The sequence below is a fragment of the Balaenoptera physalus genome (assembly GCF_965194825.1).
Source record: "Balaenoptera physalus genome assembly, chromosome: 18".
Classification (NCBI taxonomy): domain Eukaryota; kingdom Metazoa; phylum Chordata; class Mammalia; order Artiodactyla; family Balaenopteridae; genus Balaenoptera; species Balaenoptera physalus.
This window is the reverse complement of record NC_138899.1, coordinates 81177117-81195327: the sequence shown is the minus strand read 5'-3', so window position 1 is coordinate 81195327 and position 18211 is coordinate 81177117. Positions and strand designations below refer to the sequence as shown.

The 18211-nt window shown below is 37.5% G+C and overlaps 1 protein-coding gene across 20 annotated transcripts in view; it reads left to right on the top strand.

Moving 5' to 3' along the window:
- Nucleotides 1-18211, top strand: part of ZMYM2 (zinc finger MYM-type containing 2) — a 107916-nt gene that overhangs the window by 35118 nt on the left and 54587 nt on the right. For 17 of the 20 annotated variants that reach the window (XR_014256185.1, XR_014256186.1, XR_014256187.1 and 14 more), the window contains 3 exons: nucleotides 12290-12361; nucleotides 17071-17221; nucleotides 17688-17803. Coding sequence is in view for 11 of the 20 variants with exons in the window: in XM_082435080.1 (XP_082291206.1) it covers nucleotides 12290-12361; nucleotides 17071-17221; nucleotides 17688-17803 (339 nt within the window). In the remaining 9 variants the exon portion in view is untranslated. Of the gene's footprint in view, nucleotides 1-3914; nucleotides 10022-12289; nucleotides 12362-16042; nucleotides 16154-17070; nucleotides 17222-17687; nucleotides 17804-18211 lie in introns of those variants that run through there. The other 3 variants (XR_014256193.1, XM_082435075.1, XM_082435077.1) reach the window with 3 other exon arrangements.

Below are 18211 nucleotides of genomic sequence, written 5' to 3'. Positions count from 1 at the left end.
TTTAAAATTTAAGGTCTTTGACTTAGTTTATTTTTTAATATATACCTGTGGTTTCAAAAGTCAGAGCAGTCTAGCTCCCATTTCTTTCTTCTCGGTTCCTACTTATCCTTTACACATACCAGTTTTTAATTCTTACTATTTTGTTTTCTCTTCTTTCTGAAAAATTAAGGAAATAATGTATTCTTAGTTTCTCTTTTATGTGTACAAAAGGCAGCATACTGTATGTACTGTACTGTACCCTCCATTTGTATCTTGGAATCATTCCCTGTCAGTATATTCCTTATTCTTCCTTATTCCTTTTATGGCTGAGTTAAATTTTCAGGAATTCTGTGAGCCAGTTGTTAAAACGCCCATTATTAAAAATTAAGTTATAGAAACTTACAGATAAATTATATTAGTCTGTTAGGGCTGCTGTAACAAAATACTGAAGGTCTCAGACAGCCAGGAATTTATTTTCTCACAGTTCTGGAGGCTTAAAATCTAAGATCGAGGTGCCTTTCTGGGGTGGTTTTTGGTGAGGCCACTCCTCCAGGCTTGTAGGTAACCTTCTTCTTGCTGTGTCTTCACGTGGTCTTTCCTTTGTGCTCAGAAGGAGAGAGTGTCCTGGTCCGTCTTCTTGGACCTAACCTGTAGGGCTTCATTCAACCCTAACCGCCCCCCTTAAAGGCCCTATCCCAAATACAGTCTTGTTGCGGTTAGGGCTTCAAGATACTCCTTTGAGGTGGGGGGAGACACAATATTGAAGACAAAGAAAATAAATACTTAAAACGTACCACTTCCTAATTATTTGATTACATTTCAGTATTACCTGTGCTCTTGAGGTTATTTACATTATTTGTGAGATGGAAATATTATACATAATGGTGTGCTTCTGTGTATCTCTTCCCAATTACATGTTTAGTTTTATGTTGGTGGCCTGAAATTAGCCACGGTGGGGAGAGTCTCATGGTAGATGCTACAATAAATATGGCGCTTGCTTTCACCTCCCGAGAGCTAGTGGTTAACCATATACAAGACAGCACTGGGCTGACTTGTTTATTTGATCACTTTGCTGTTGGTGGTGTTTGGGTTATTTCCAGTGTTTTGTTGCTGCAGATGACAGATGATGAGTAACCTGTGCAGGCACAGCCCAGAGGTCTTGTGGGTTCAGTTCCAGACCAGTGCAGTAGAGCGAATGTCACAGTAGAGCGAGTCATGTGAATTTTTTGGTTTCTCAGTGCACATAAGTTATGTTTACTATTAAGTGTGCAATAGCACTGTGTCTAAAAAATTGTACACACCTTAATTTAAAAAAATATTAACCATCATCTGAGCCTCAGTGAATCATAGTAGTAGCATTCCAAGATCACTGATTATACCAAGAGATCACCGTAACAAATACAGTAATAATGAAAAAGTTTGAAATGTCGCAAGAATTACCAAAATGTGGCACAGAGACATGAGGTGAGCAGATGCTGTTGGGAAAACGGTGCTGATGAAGTTGCTCGACGCGGGGTCGCCACAGACCTCCTACAACGAGGTCTGCCTGTATATGCTTGACTCCTTGGAGATGTGGTTTCAGGGTAGATTCTTAGAAGCAAGACTGCTCAGCCAGAGGTACATGCACATGTTAGTTTGTTAGATACTGTTAAATTCCCTCTGTTAGAGTTGGACCAGTTTGCATTCCTTTCAGCAGTGTATGTGGAAGTGCTTGTTTCTCCGAAGGCTCTCCAGCAGGGACTTTTATTCCGTTTGGTAAGAACAGTATGTTTAGTAAAATTTGTATTTCTTTTATTAGGAATACTGATGAGCAGCTTTTCATATTTCAGAACTCATTGCTTTCCTTTTCTGTGAACTGTTTGTTTACCTCTTATACCCATTTTTCTGTTTGGGCTTTGGTTTGTCTCAGTCTTTCCCCCATTAAGTCAAACTTTTAATGAGCAAAATGCATCGGTAATTTGTTCGTGAAACAATTATTTAGCAACCATTATGTTGCAGGTACTGTGCTAATTGCTTGAAATAGTCTGATGGGAAGTACAGTAGACAGTTCCTGCTTTCATGGGATTTGCATTGCGCTGGTGTAATTCAGGTTTGTTAACATAAGGAAGGTTTTGTGGTGATTGAAAGGATCAGACTAATTATAATCTCCAGAGCTCAATGTGGTGTTTGATGTTGGTGATGTCATTGCATTAGTTATCTTCTGATACCTAGGTGTGGTAAGAGCTAGCTGCCCTGGGTTAAAGTCGTGGCCCAGCACTCATCCTCTGTGTCCTGGGCAGTGGCTTAAATCCCCCACCTGCCCCCCCCACCCTGCCTTTTTTCATCACGTGTCTTGCCTGATGGTATTTCCTACAATTTTTAAAAAATTTATTTATTTTTGGCTGCGTTCAGTCTTTGTTGCTGCGTGCGGGCTTTCTCTACTTGCGGCGAGCCGGGGCTTCTCTTGTTGTGGAGCACAGGCTCTAGGCACGCGGGCTTCAGTAGTTGTGGTTCATGGGCTTAGTTGCTCCACGGCATGTGGGATCTTCCCAGACCAGGGCTCGAACCTATGTTCCCTGCATTGGCAGGTGGATTCTTAACCACTGTGCCACCAGGGAAGCCCCCTACAGTTTTTTTTTTTGATTAATTTATTTTATTTATTTTATTTATGGCTGTGTTGGGTCTTCGTTGCTGCACGCGGGAGCTACTCTTCCTTGCGGTGCGCGGGCTTCTCATTGCGGTGGCTTCTCTTTGCTGCAGAGCACAGGCTCTAGAGCGCAGCCTCAGCAGTTGTGGCGCACGGGCTCAGTAGTCGTGGCTCGCAGGCTCTAGAGCGCAGGCTCAGCAGTTGTGGCGCACGGGCTTAGTTGCTCTGTGGCACGTGGGATCTTCCCGGAACAGGGCTCAAACCCATGTACCCTGCACTGGCAGGCAGATTCTTAACCACTGCGCCCCCAGGGAAGCCCCCTACAATTTTTAATGAGTGGAAATGGTAAGTACCTTTTTCTTTTCCCAGTGGGAATGCCTTTGGTGTTTCCTCATTAAATTAGATGCCAACTTCAGGGTTGGCAAATATATTTTATCATATTAAAGAAGTATCCATGGATTTGCTTCATTAAATGTTTTATCAGAAATGAGAATCGAGTTTTGAAGGTCTTTTCAGTGTCTGTGGCAGTGATTGTATGATCCCCCCCCACCTTTATTTTTTATTTATTTATTTTTTTGGCTGCGGCATGTGGGATCTTCGTTGAGGCATGTGGGATGTTTCGTTGCAGCGCGTGGGCTTCTCTTCTAGTTGTGGCGTGCACGTTTTTCTCTCTCTAGTTGTGCCGTGCGGGTTCCAGAGCGCATGGGCTCTCTCGTTTGCAGCACGTGGGCTCTCTCGTTGAGGAATGCAAGCTCAGTAGTTGTGGCACGGGGGCTTAGTTGCCCCACGGCATGTGGGATCTTAGTTCCCCCACCAGGGATAGAACTCGTGTCCCCTGCATTGGAAGGTGGATTCTTTACCACTAGACCACCAGGGAAGTCCCTCCCCACCCCTTTAAATCTATTAATATGTGAATTATTTTAATGGATTTCCTAATTCATCTAAACATTCTTACATTATTAGAATAAACCATACCAGATCAGTATTGTATTTTAAATTTTATTTCTAATTGTTAATATTTAGTACTTTTCCATTGGTATTCATAAGTGAGATTGGTCTTGAATTTCCTTTTTTTGGTGCAGTCTTTAAGATATCAGTGTTATATTTGCTTTATAAAAATGCTCAGAGGAAAATTCATATCCTTATATGCTTAAACGAGTAAAAATGAAAATAAATGAATTAACTATTAAACTCAAAGTTGTAAAAAGAAAATAAATTAAAGCAAAAGACAAAAAAAAAATAAAAGTAGAAATTAATGAATTAGGATATAAAAATAGTACTAAAATAATTCAAAATGCTGCTTCTATAGGAAATCAACTCTTTGAAAAACTAGACAAACCGATTGTCAATCAGGAACAGAGGTTTAAAAATGCACAGATTCACAAAGATAAGAAATGACAAGTTGGACTTACCCATCAAAACAGAGAAAATTGAAGAAAATCAACAAGGGACTACTTTGTACAACCCTATATAGAAATGTTGAAAACCTAGATCAAGTGAGTAATTTTCTATCAAAATATAATTTCCCTAAATTGACTCCAGAGCAGATAGAATAAGGCAGAGAAATTTCCGTAGAAGAAATAGAGATAGTTATCAAAGAACTACCCCACAAAAAGAAATAGGCTCAGATGGTTTTACAGGGAAATTCCATCAGATTTGAACTAGGTAACCTTAATGTTATTTAAACCATTCCAAAGCATTAAAAAGGATGAAAACTACTCATGTTTAAAAAAAAATTGTGGTAAGTGTATATAATATAATATTCCTAATTTTAAACATTTTTAACTATACAATTGAGTGGCATTAATTACAGTCATAATTTGTGCAGTCATCACCTCTATTTCCAGAACTTTTTCATGACCCAAACAGAAACTCTGTGACAATGAAGCCAATAACTCCTCATCTGCCCCCTCACCCCTGACCCTGGTAATCTCTGATCTACTTTCTGTCTATGAATTTGCTGATTCTAGGTATTTCATATAAGTGGAGTCATACAATGTCTGTCCTTTTTGTCTGGTTTATTCACTTAGCGTAATGTTTTGAGTTTCAGCCATGTTGTAGCATTGTTTTTTATGGCTGAATAATATTCATTGTATGCATATATATTTTGCTTATTCATTTATTTGATGATGGACATTTGGGTTGTTTCCATCTTTTGACTATTGTGAATCATACTGCAATGAACATTAGCATATAAGTATCAGTTTGAGGTCTGTTTTTCAGTTCTTGTGGGTGTATACCTAGGAGTGGTATTGTTGGGTCATAGGGTAATTCTATGTTTAGCTTTTTGAAGAATGGTTAAACTGTTTTCCACAACAACTGTATCAGTTTAAATTCCTACCAGCAATACATGAGGGTTCCATTTGCTGTCCATCTTTGCCAACACTTGTTATTTTCCATTAAAAAAAAATTTTTTTTTTTTATTATAGACATCACAGTAGGAGTGGAGTGGTATATATCTTTGTGGTTTTGACTTGCATTTCCCTAATGACTAATGATGTTGAGTATGTTTTCATGTGCTTTTTGGCCATTTGTATGTCTTCCTTGGAGGAGTATCTATAGAAGTCATATATAGTTTTTTTTAAATGTTTGTTTATTTATTTGGCTGTGTCAGGTCTTCAGTTGCGGCATGTGGGCTCTTAGTTGCGGCATGCAGCATCTTTTCCCTGACCAGGGATCAAAACCAGGCCGCCTGCATTGGGAGCACAGAGTCTTAACCACTGGACCACCAGGGGGGTCCCTCATTTTACTTTCTTGATAATGTCATTTGCAGAAAACTTTTTAATTTTAATGAAGGCCAATTTACCTCCTTTTCTTTTGTTGATTGTGTTTTTGGCGCCATATCTAAGAATTTGTTACCAAATCAAAGGTCAAGGTGGTTTATCCCTATGCTTTCTTCTAAGAGTTTTATGACTTTAACTCATATTTAGGTCTTTGGTCCATTTTGAATTAATTTTGTTGATGATATGAGGCAGGCATCCAACTTCATTCTCTTGTGTGTGGAAATCCAGTTGTCCCAGCACCATCTGTTATTGGACTTGTGTGGTTTTTTTTGTTGTTGTTTTTAATTGTTTTACTTTTTCATTTATTTATTTAGTTTTTTGGCTGTGTCATGTGGCATGTGGGATCTTAGTTCCCTGACCAGGAATCGAACCCACATCCTCTGCAGTGGAGGCTTGGAGACTTAACCACTGGGCTGCCAGGGAAGTCCCTGTTAATTGGACTTGTGATATTTGTCAAATATTAATTGGCCATAGATGAGTAGGTTTATTTCTGATAACCATCTTTGTAGGAAGTTTTGAAATCAGGAAATGAGTCTTCCAACTTTGTTCTTCTGTTTGGATACTCTAACCCCATTCTAGTTTTGTATGACTTTTCCATTTCTGCAGAAAAGGCTTTTAGAATTTTGATAGTGATTACATTGATTCTGTAGATCACTTTGGGTAGTACTGACATTTCTGCAATGTCAAAGCCTCCTATGTATGAACATGGGATGTTTTCTCATTTACTTAGGTCTTTATTAGCTCTAGTAGCTTTATTGTTGATCCCTTGGGGTTTTCTTTTTTTTCCTTTTTTTTACAAATTTTTTAATTTATTTTTAATTTTGGTTGCGTTGGGTCTTCGTTGCTGCTTGCGGGCTTTCTCTAGTTGTGGCGAGCGGGGGCTACTCTTTGTTGTGGTGTGCAGGCTTCTCATTGCAGTGGCTTCTCTTGTTGCAGAGCTCATGCTCTAGGTGCGTGGGCTTCAGTGGTTGTGGCTCTTGGGCTCTAGACGCAGGCTCAGTAGTTGTGGCACACAGGCTTAGTTGCTCTGTGGCATGTGGGATCTTCCTGGACCAGGGCTCGACCCCGTGTCCCACTGCATTGGCAGGTGGATTCTTAACCACTGTGCCACCAGGGAAGTCCCCGGGTTTTCTTTATATAGAGTCAGTTCATCTCCAGTAGTGATAGTTTTCCTTCTTCCTTTCCAATTTGGATGTCTTTTATTTCCTTTTCTAACTTGTTCTGGCTAGAACTTTCACTATCATGTTGAATAGAAATGGCAAAAGTAGGCATCCTTTTCTTGTTCCTGACCTTAGAGGGAAAGATTTGTGTCTTTCTTCTTTGAGTATGCTGTTAGCTATGGGATGTTCATATATGGCATTTGTTATGTTGAGATGGTTTTCTATTCCTAGTTTGTTGATTGTCTTTTATCATAAAAGGGTGTTGAATTTTGTTAAACTTTTTCTTCATCATTTGAGATTATCATGTGGTTTTTACCTTCATTCTGTTCATGTGGTATATTACATTGATTATTTTACATTTGCATTACTGGGATAAACCCCACTTGGTTATGGTGTGTAATACTTTTAATATGCTGCTGAATTTGCCTTACTGATATTTTCCTTTGGATTTTTGTATGTATATTTGTAAGAGATATTTGTCTGTAATGTCTGTCTGTCTTTGGATTCAGGGCAATGGTGGCCTAATGGAATAGGAGTGGGAGGTGTCCACCCTGTTCTGACCTGGGGAGAGTTTGAGAAGAATCTGTGTTAGCTGCTCTTTGAATATTTGGCGGAATGTCCCAGTGAAGTCATTTGATCCTGGCTTTACTTTGCTGCAACGCTTTTGATGACTGATTCAGTCTCTTTACTTCTTATAGGTCTGTTGATATTTTCTGTTTCTTCCTGAGTCAGTTCTGATGGTTTGCCTTTTTTTTTTTTTTTTTTTTGAACAGAAACCACTCCAGGTATTTATGTATTCATTTAATTTAATTTTTTACCTTTGGCTGCGTTGGGTCCCTGTTGGTGGCATGTGGGCTTCTCACTGCAGTGGCCTCTCCCACTGCAGAGCATTGGGCTCCAGGCACGTGGGCTTCAGTAGCTGTGGCGCATGGGCCCAGCTGCTCTGTGGCATGTGGGATCCTCCCAGACCAGGGCTCGAACCTGAGTCACCTGCATTGGCAGGCGGACCCCCAACCACTGCACCACCAGGGAAGCCCCTGGTTTGCATTTTTAAGGGATTTCTGTTTCATCTAGGTTATCCAGTTGTTGGTGTATAATTATTCATAGCATTTTCTCGCAGTCCTTTCTTTTTTTTTTTTTTTTTTTCTTTTTCTTTTTTCGCAGTTCTTTCTTAGGGAAATATTTGTAGTATTGTCCCTACTTTCGTTTCTCTGTTTTGTTCTTTGCGTCTTTTTTCTTAGTCTAACTAAAGGTTTGTTGACTTTTTTGATCTCTCCATTGGCCAGCTTTTTGTTTCAGTGATTATATTTTCATACTTTTTATTTCTCTGCACTCTGTTATTTCCTTTCTTCTGCTGGCTTGGGTTTAGCTTTCTCTCTTTTTCTGTTTCTTTAAGGTGTAAGTTATGTTATCGATTTACATCTTCTTTTCAAAAATAGGTATTTGCAATTATAATTCTTCCTCGGAGCACTGTTTGCACTGCATCCTGTCACTTTTGGTATATTTTGGTTTTGCCTTGACTCATCTGTTATGTATTGAAAAATTTCCCTTGTAATTTCTTCTTTGACCCATTGGTTAAGAGTGTGTAGTTTTTATATCCCTGTATTTGTAAATTTTCTGGTTTTTTTGTTATTCATTTTTTATTTCATTCTGTTATGATTGGAAAACATACTCTGCGATTTCAATCTTTATACATTTATTGGGACTTTTTTGTAGCCTAACATATGGTCTTTCCTGGAGAATGTTTCATGTGCACTTGGGGAGAACATAGTGGCTTGTAGTGTTATTCAGATCCTGTACATAAGTGCCAAAATCCCGTGTGGCTGGTCTGTCCATTATTGAAATGGGTGTATGTATTGAGTTCTACAGCTGTTACTATAGAATTGCCTGTTTTTCCCTTCACTTCTGTCAATGGTCCCTTAATATATTTTGGGTCTCTGATATTTGGTGAAAAAGTTTATAATTGTTTTATCTTCTTGATGAATTTACCCTTTTTCCAGTATGGTTTTGTTTTGTTTTGTTCCTTGTATTAGTTTTTTGACTTAAAGTTTATTTTGTTTGATGTTAAAATTTTTTTAGAAATTTGTGGTGTATTGTGGGGATTCTTGTGGTTTATCCATTCTAGGGTTCTTTCAGCTTCTTCTCCCTGTCGGTTTATGTCTTTTGCCTAATCTGCGATGTTTTCAGACGTTTTTCGAGTACTCGTTCAGCCCCACCCTCTTTCCTCTCCCTCCGGGACTCGAGTGATGTGGCTATTATATTACTACAGTTACGGTCCTGCAGGCCCCTGAGGCTCTTCTTCTTTATGTTCATCTCCAAGGCTGTGTTATTTCTGATATTCAGATTGGATAATTTCTCTTTCCCCCTTCCATGGTCCTGTCCTCTGTCTTTTCCATTCTGCTCTTGGTCCCATCCATTGGGGTTTTTTTGGTGGTGGTTATTTATTTATTTTACTAATACTTAATTTTGTTTAGAACAGTTTCAGTATTACAGAAACATTGATCAGATAATACAGAGTTCTCATGGTATAGCCCCTCCCCACACCGTTTCCCTCTGTATTGACACCTTAAATTGGTATGATAATTTGTTACAATTAGTGAGCTCATATTGAAATATTATTAGTATGTAAAGTCCATAGTTTACGTAAAAATTAAGAAAATCTGAATAATGTCCATTTCCTGTTCCAGGATCCCATCCAGGATGCCACATCATATTCAGCAGTTGTGTCACCTTAGGCTCCTCTTGGCTGTGACATTTTCTCAGACTTTTCTTGTTTTTGAAGAGCTTGACAGTTTTTAGGAGTCAAGTGTATTGCAAGAGGCCCTTCTGCTTTCATCTCTAGACAGACGGCGCTCTGGGTTTAGGAGGGAGATGACAGAGGTGTTGGCCTTTTGCACTTTCGCAGTTTTCATCACATAACAAGGGTACATGTCTCAACATGACTTATGACTGTTGACATTGATGTAGATCACCTCGCTCAAGTGGTGTCAGGATTCTCCACCGGAAAGCACCCCCGACCCCGCCGTTCCTTGTTTAATGTTTGGAAGAAAGTCACTCTCCTTTAAGGTGGAGTATATAGTTACTTGGAATTTTTCTGCATTGGACTTTTGCCCCTGTTTTCAGTCCTGCAGTTTCCATTTGGACCTTCTATTTCTTTGATGAGAATTTCTATTTTTTCATTGTTGTGTTTTTTTCCCTTGTTGAAGCATTTTTATCATGGCTGCTTTAAAATCTTTGGCGCATAATCCTAGGGTATCTGTGCTTTCAGTGTGAGCATCTTTTGACTGTCTCCTTCTGTGGCTCTGGCTCCCTCCCCTCTGGGCTCCAGGAGGGCCTGCTACTGCGCTCCCTGCAGCCCCACTGGCACCAGGATGATGCTCCTCCAGAGGATACAGAAAGTATTCTTCATAATATCAGTAAATAAAGCTTATTTCAAAGTAGTGTTTCATCTTTTTTTTTAAGTTGTCATAGTTTTTATATTTCTCATACTATATATGTTCATAATTTTAAGTAAATAAGAGGGAATCTGTGTGTATGTTGTTACTGATAAAGGGACATAATCAGACACGTTTGGAGAGCACTGCAGTGATGCTCTAGTGAATGTCTTCTTTTTCTGAAGCCTGGGAACTAAAACTGTACAGTGATTTTTTGGTCCCTGCTCCCGCACTCCTCCACCCCAACCTTTTGTCTCTAACATCTGAGTTGGCTGCCCTTGTTGTTTATGCCTGTCCCTGTAGCCCAGTTAGTGTCTGGAGTATACAGATACAGGTGGTTAATCATCTAGATCCCAGCAGTGGGGACTGTCTAGTGCTCAACACTTGTCTTTCAGTATTTTTCATTTTCTTAAAAAATTTTTTTATTTAAAAAATTTTAATTTTTATTGAAATATAGTTGATTTACAGTGTTGTGTTAGTTTCACGTGCACAGCAAAGTAACTCGGTTATACGTACACATAAATCTGTATATTCTTTTCTTATATTCTCTTCCACTGTAGATTATTACAAGCTGTTGAGTGTAGTTCCCTATGCTGTACAGTGGGTCTTTGTTGGTTATCTACTTTACATACAATGGTGTGTGCATATTTTAATCTCAAGCTTCTAATTTATCCCTGCCGCCCCCCCGCCCCTGTTTTCCCCTTTGGTAACCATGAGTTTGTTCTGTATCTGTGAGTCTATTTCTGTTTTGTAAATAAGTTCATTTGTATCATTTTTTTTTTTAGATTCCACATATAAGGGATGTCATATGATATTTGTCTTTCTGTCTGACTTACTTCACTGAGTATGATAATCTCTATCTAGGTCCATCCATGTTGTTGCAAATGGCATTTTTCCATTCTTTTTTATGGCTGAGTAATATTCCATTGTATATATACCACATCTTCTTTATCCATTCCTCTGTCAGTGGACATTTAGGTTACTTCCATGTCTTGGCTATTGTAAATAGTGCATCAGTGAACATTGGGGTGCATGTATCTTTTCAAATTATGGTTTTCTTCAGATAGATGCCCAGGAGTAGGATTGCTGGATCATATGGTAGCTCTATTTTTAGTTTTTTAAGGAACCTCCATACTGTTCTCCATAATGGCTGCACCAAATACATTCCCACCCACAGTGTAGGAAGGTTCCATTTTCTCCACACCCTCTCCAGCATTTACTGTTTGTAGGTTTCTTGGTGATGGCCATGCTAACTGGCCAGAGGTGACACCTCATTGTAGTTTTGATTTGCATTTCTCTAATGATTAGTGATGTTGAGCATCTTTTCATGTGCCTCTTAGCCATCTGTATGTCTTCTTTGGAGAAATATCTATTTAGACCTTCTGCCCATTTTTGACTTTTTTTTTTTGATATTGATCTGCATGAGCTGTTTGTATATTTTGGAGATTAATCCTTTGTTGGTTGCATCATTTCCAAATATTTTCTCCCATTCTGTAGGCTGTCTTTTTGTGTTGTTTATGGTTTCCTTTGCTGTGCAAAACTTTTAAGATTAATTCAATCCCATTTGTTTATTTTTGTTTTTATTTCCATTACTCTAGGAGACTATTTTCCATTTTCTTGCATAATATTTTGACTTTTAAGGAAAGCAGGATGCTTTCTGCAAAGAGTAAGGGTATAAATTTCTATGTGCTGGAAGCTGTTAATGTGCTTTAAAAACAGTTTCCAAAACAACCTATTTGCAGATGATGAAAATTGTAACTGTGTAATTTCCAAATCAGTTTTCTTTTGTTTTTGTTTGTTTGGTTTGTTTGTTTGTTTCTTTTGGCTGCACTGCAAGGCTTGTGGGATCTTAGTTCCCTGATCAGGGATTGAACCCAGGGCCACGCCAGTGAAAGCTCCGAGTCCTAACCACTGGACCGCCAGGGAACTGCCGAGATACCATTTTATGTATTATTAATAGATTTTACTGAATACATTTAGAATACATTGCCATCTAAGAGAAATATGTGATTTTTTTTTTTTTGCATGGTCTACTTAGAGGTGAGTCAAATCTAAGGGTCTGTTTTTAATTCTTTATCTAGTTACTAGTATTTTTCTATAGGATAATTAAAGTTATGATATATAATAATTATTCTGTAAGCTGGTCAGTGGCACTGTAGGACAGATAGGCATTTTTAAAAGTTGGATCGAGGTTGTAAGTCACAAAACAGGTAATTAAGAATCAACTTTTACAGATTGCTTGTTGACCTTTCGACCAGCAGCCTTTCTTTATGTCTTTTTATAAAGCCTTTTAAAATCTTTTTTTAGGTAGGTAGCCATCCAGGCTTTCTGAAGGAGGTTCGCGATCACATGCAGGACTCTTTCTTCATGCAGCCCGAGGTAAGCGGGACGTGGCTGGGCTTAAGGCCTCGGCATGACATGCTCTGCTACTGCCTTTATTGTGTGTCTGAAAAATTGTGTACATTTTGAAGTGTATTAACATTTATGAACTTAAAATATGTCAGATGATGATTATTTTCTTACTTTATCTCAAGACCGACGAACTTTCTCATTTCACTAAATTTTACATGTGTTTTCTTGTGATGCACTCATTTGCTTTTAGGTATTTATGTTATTAAAAATTATTTTAAGATATAGATTTTTAATGCACAGTCCTTGACCTCAGTGGGCATTTTTTAAAAAAAATAAATTTATTTGTTTATTTATTTACTTCTGTCTGTGTTGGGTCTTTGTTGCTGCGCACCGGCTCTCTCTAGTTGTGGCGAAGGGGGGCTACTCTTCGTTGTGGTGCGCGGGCTTCTCATTGTGGTGGCTTCTCTTCGTTGCAGAGCGTGGGCTCTAGGGTGTGCGGGCTTCAGTAGTTGTGGTACGCGGGCTCAGTAGTTGTGGCTCGCAGGCTCTAGAGCGCAGGCTCAGTAGTTGTGGCACACAGGCTTAGTTGCTCCGCAGCGTGTGGGATCTTCCTGGACCAGGGCTCGAACCCGTGTCCCCTGCATTGGCAGGCGATTCTTAACCACTGTGTCACTAGGGAAACCCCCAGTGGGCATTTAAATATAGGATATAAGAGTCCTTCTCTTGTGCCTACCTGAAAGAGGGGGGGAAAAAACCCTTTCTTTCAAAAAATGTTTCCAAATCTATATTCCCATTAAGCCACATGAATAAATTAGGACTTGAATAATAAGTGTATATAATTAAGAATAATTATAATTGTAGTACAGTGATCAAAGTAAGGAATTTTATATTGATATAATACCACTGATTAACCTATAGACCTTATTCAAATTCTGTTCATTAATGTCTGTTATAGCAAATTGGGGGAAAAAATTGTATTGCATCCAATCAGGATCATAAGCCATTATTTAAAAACAAGTTTTTTTCAGTTTCTCCCTCTGTTCTTCTGAGACCCTAATTCCAGGTGTATTAGATTTCCTGCTCCTGTCCCATGGTCACGGTGGCTCTATTATTTATTGAGGTTTTTAAAGTCTTGTTTTCCTTCTGGCTTCATTTTAGAGACTTTGTAATGTGTCTTCAGTTTTACTAATCTTTTCTAATCAACTGTTAGTTCCATGTGGTGTATTTTTTGTCTTGGACTTTATTTGTTATCTCTAGAGGTTACATCTGGGTCTTTTTTATGTCCTCTATTCCTGGCCTCATTGTGTTCATATTTTTCCTCCATGGGTTTCTTGAGTATATCAGCGTATTTATCATAGTAGATCTTTTAACATCTTTGCCTACTATTTTCCTATCTGTCCTTTCCATATAAAATTTCTATATAATGAGTTATACAGTTGACTGAGAGTCAACTTGAGTGAATAAAAGAAGTATAAGGTTTACTTGAATTTATCTCTTAATCTTCACTTAGTATAAAAATTAGTATAATATCATGTCATTGTTGAAGTTTTATCACTATCCCCCTCTCCACAGGGTTCTTCACTATTTTTATGCATTGGACTCCCTTGGTAACATGGTTAGACGGTTTCTCAGAATGCTGTTAAATGCATAAAATAAAATATCTATGATTACAACTAGAACCAATTATTCCAAATATAGTTATCAAAATATTTAAAAATTTTTGAAATGTGATATATATATACACTGTATTAATGCATTAAGTAATAAGGTATAGTGGTTATTAACTATAATGTTTTTTGAAGTAATGTTGGACATCAATGATATATTGAGCCACCTGCCAGTATAAGATAAAAAGTTGGGGATTTTTGTTTTAGCAGGTTCTGCTAAAACTAATGTGGTTTATTACCTCTAATCAGAATGAAAAGAAAGCTACATTTCGGTTAGATGTTAATGAATATAAAGATAATAATTTTTCCACGGGATGTCATGGACTAAGTTAGTTTTCAGTTGTGTCTGTGTGTGGCCAGGAAGTCAGTTCTGTGCAGCCACACTTGTGCCCATTTCCTAGATTAGATTTGCAGTAACAAGTCCATCAAGGCTTTATTATCTCTTGAGCACCTACCCTTGCCGTCCGTCCACTTGCTTGGTTAAAAATGTAGTAAATGAGATGTTTTACTTATATCTAAAAGGAGAAATTAGGGAGAAGTTTTAGAATCATGTGATGGTTAATTTTGATATTCACGTGGAGCCGGTTAACATGAAAATGTAAGGCACCTTTTTTCAATGACTAGACTGAAAATGAGCCCATTTGCCGCAAACTCCCCATTATTTTTTCGTTTTACCTCACCAGTGTTGTTTCGATCACATCTACCTCATACTTTTTTTTACTGAATTTATAATTTATTTCCCCCCATGCCTGAATGGGGAATATAATAATTGTGAATTTGTTCCACTTAATTTTGTTCCTTAAATCACTCAATGCATATTTATAGGGTGCATGAAATTTAAATATGATTACGTTGTTTACGTAGGAAGCAAGAGAAAACATGGCATGACAGCATATGTCTTTTTTGCTAATAGTCTCCCGTTAGATGGGCCTTTTTGTTGTTGAAGTAGTGGCAACTGTGAAAGTGGCTGTTAAAGTGTTTTCAGTGTTAATGATTCTGTTTTTCTCAGTTTCATACAAAACTATTTCTCAGTGGGGACCAGTTGCTTAGCTTCTTGCTTATTTGACCCAGGTCAACTGGTCTACGTTTTATGGATACGTCTTAAGACTTACTAATTACTTAACCATTCTGGCAGTAAAATCATTGTCAACTTGAAGGATATTTCTAATAAGTTAAAAAATCTAGTGTGAGATTGGAATGGATGATTGGACCTCATTTATATCTGTAAAAGAATTCTTCATAGATGCTGCCCTGTGGAGGTCTCACATCCACCTGCTGGGAGCTGCTTTATTTTTCTCTCTGTAACTCTGTGATACAATGGCAGGTGTCCTGATATTTTTAGTGTTCCTCATTTGTACTGTGGTGCCAGATTCTAAACATTCTTTTATTTTTCTTTGTTTTATTGATGTGTTTTCCTTGATACTTCTTCTGATATAAATAAAATTTAAATTATTATATTAAGCCCCAGGAAAACATGTTGTCCTTCCAAACAAAACAACAGCCTTCTCCTCTATTGTCCTGAACATTGGGAGAGTCATAATCAGACTTAATAGGTTTGCAGTTATTCTTATTTTTTCCATGTTAGTATCCTTTTGCTATTGATAAGTTTTTCTTTTTGGTTTTTCTTTTTTTTTTTTTTGAGCCTATCAGAGGTTGAAGAATGAGTTGGTTTCCACTTTGAAAAGTAAAACTTACGGCTTCCTTTGGGTGATGTTTAAGTAAATAAGGAACCACTAGGAATAGAACACACATTCCTGGCATGGAAATAGCTGTGTTTTCTCATGACTTTTATATTAATTGTATGCTGAGAAGATTTTTTTCTTTTTTCTTTTTTTGGTGTTGATGTTAAGTTGTTTTTGGCTAATGTTTTTACCTTCAATTTCTTATTTTATTTTCTCAAATCCTGTGGCATTTGTGAAATTTATCCATGCAGTTTACTCATTTTTTTGTTATTTTTGGCCTGCTTGTCGTCTTCCCTGACATCTATTATTCATCCATCCATGGAACGTTGAGCACTTCTTATGTCATCATATTGTACTAGGTGGTGTTGGGTGCGAAGATGCGTGAAGTAATCTAAACATCATGTGGAAAGACGGATGCTCAAGTCCCTTCTATAAAATGACCTTGCGTCTACGAATGCGGAGGACTGACTGTACGATTACTTTGCATCGTGACATGTGATATTTGATTTAACTGATTATGACAGTTCTGTTACAGTTCAGAAAAGAAATCAAATACAAGTTGCACTTAAAGGCTTGCTTTTACTTTTGTTTGATTTCTAATTGTGACTATCAAGTTAATTTTTAAATACAAACACACCAGTTCCTCTGAATTGTATTTTTGTAAGACTGTCCATATTTCAGTGATACTGCTTTTGTCTAGTAATTTCCAAGCTGCACCTCCTTTGGCCTTTCCTCCTTTGGTCTTACCTCATTCTCTGAATTACATCAGGGTTGGCAATATTCACCTTTGACACGATTGACTTTATTATTACCTATTGACTAATTATTAACTTTAATAACCAAAAATCATTTTGAATGAAGTTCTTTTAAATTAAAAAAATGTTAAAGTTTTAATATTTTATTTTGGTTGAACGAGGTTTTAAATGTAGTAGAAAGGTGTTAAATCAGTTTTAAGAGAAGTGTCAGAGTGCTTGGGACAGTAGCAGCTCAGCTCTGAAGGAGGGTAGCTGTTTGATTATTAGGACTTACATTTTGTAGGTTCATTTAATTTCTTCTGTTGCATGACAAGGAGGTGTGTCATCATCGTGAACAGAAAACACCGTGCCTTTCTTACATCTTCAGTTTCTACTTACTTATATGTAAGGATTCTGTTTAATTAATAGGGAAAACCACTATTTTTGAAGGAGACTTAGCTTAGATCGTAGCTTTGTTTGACCCTAATCTAGCTGCATTGCAGTTAACACTTTGCATCAGATGAAGACTTCTGACCCACTAAGCCTGATTAGCGGTGAACAGAATTGTTTTGCAGAGAGAAAAAGTATAATGAAAAGTAAAATATTTTGTTCTAGTTAAATTTTTAATTTTCTTTTTATGTTTCAAATTTTAGAAATACGGAAAACTGACCACTTGTACTGGCTGCCGAACACAGTGCAGGTTTTTTGATATGACTCAGTGTATAGGTCCTAATGGGTATATGGAGCCTTATTGTTCAACTGCTTGCATGAACAGTCACAAGACAAAATATGCAAAATCACAAAGTAAGTCTCAGGTATTTGGAAAGTTAAAAAACTTTAGTAACATTAATAATTTCTTAATTACTCTTTCTCCTCTTACTTTCTTTTTATGCTCACTTTTAACTGCATAATTGGTTTATTTTTATTATCACACTAAACTTTCTTAGTGCAAACTTTGATGGTTTTGATCATTTAATTTTTAAATTATTGGTGAAGTTCTGTCCATGTCTGTGTTCCTAACTAAAATTGTTTTTCCATCCAAACATTATCTAAAACTGAGATTGTTTCATGTATCTGTGTATGTTTTAGAGATAGTATCAGAGTCTTCTTTTATGACAGTATTTTTTTGAGGTGCAAATAATCTCAGAAATTAATAAAATAATATTTACATAAAGTTTCATTAAACTATTCTCAGAGGTCAATTAAGATTTTTTTTTTAAAAACTTTGATTATTTTATAAAAAATCAGATATGTACTTTTTCTCTCCTAGGTTTGGGAATTATTTGCCATTTTTGTAAGCGAAACTCTTTACCTCAGTATCAAGCCACAATGCCTGATGGAAAACTGTATAACTTTTGCAATTCCAATTGTGTGGCTAAATTCCAGGTTTGTTATTTACTTTGCCTAATGCTTCCAATAAAATACACAAAGAAAATAAGCTGTGTAATATACTTCATCTTTATTCAGTGTGCTGATTTTTACATATTTTGTTGAGGGTCGAATTGGAGGGTAGAGATTCTGGAGTCACAGCAGAGGTAGCTTCACCAGCTCTCTGCTTAGCACAGATGCTCGAAATCGACTTCTTAATTGTTACTTATGATACAGACTTGGAAGGAAAGTAAATTTTAGCTATCAACCTTTAAAACAAAAGGGTAAGTGGTCTAGCCAGCAAAATCGAGTTTATTCGGGAGTAGCGAAGGAGGCGGCACCACAGGCAAGTCTGGAGACTGAAGGAGGGGAGGAAAGGGGGGAGGTGGGCGAGGTTTGAGCCCGGGGTAGCTGGAGGAGGGCGAG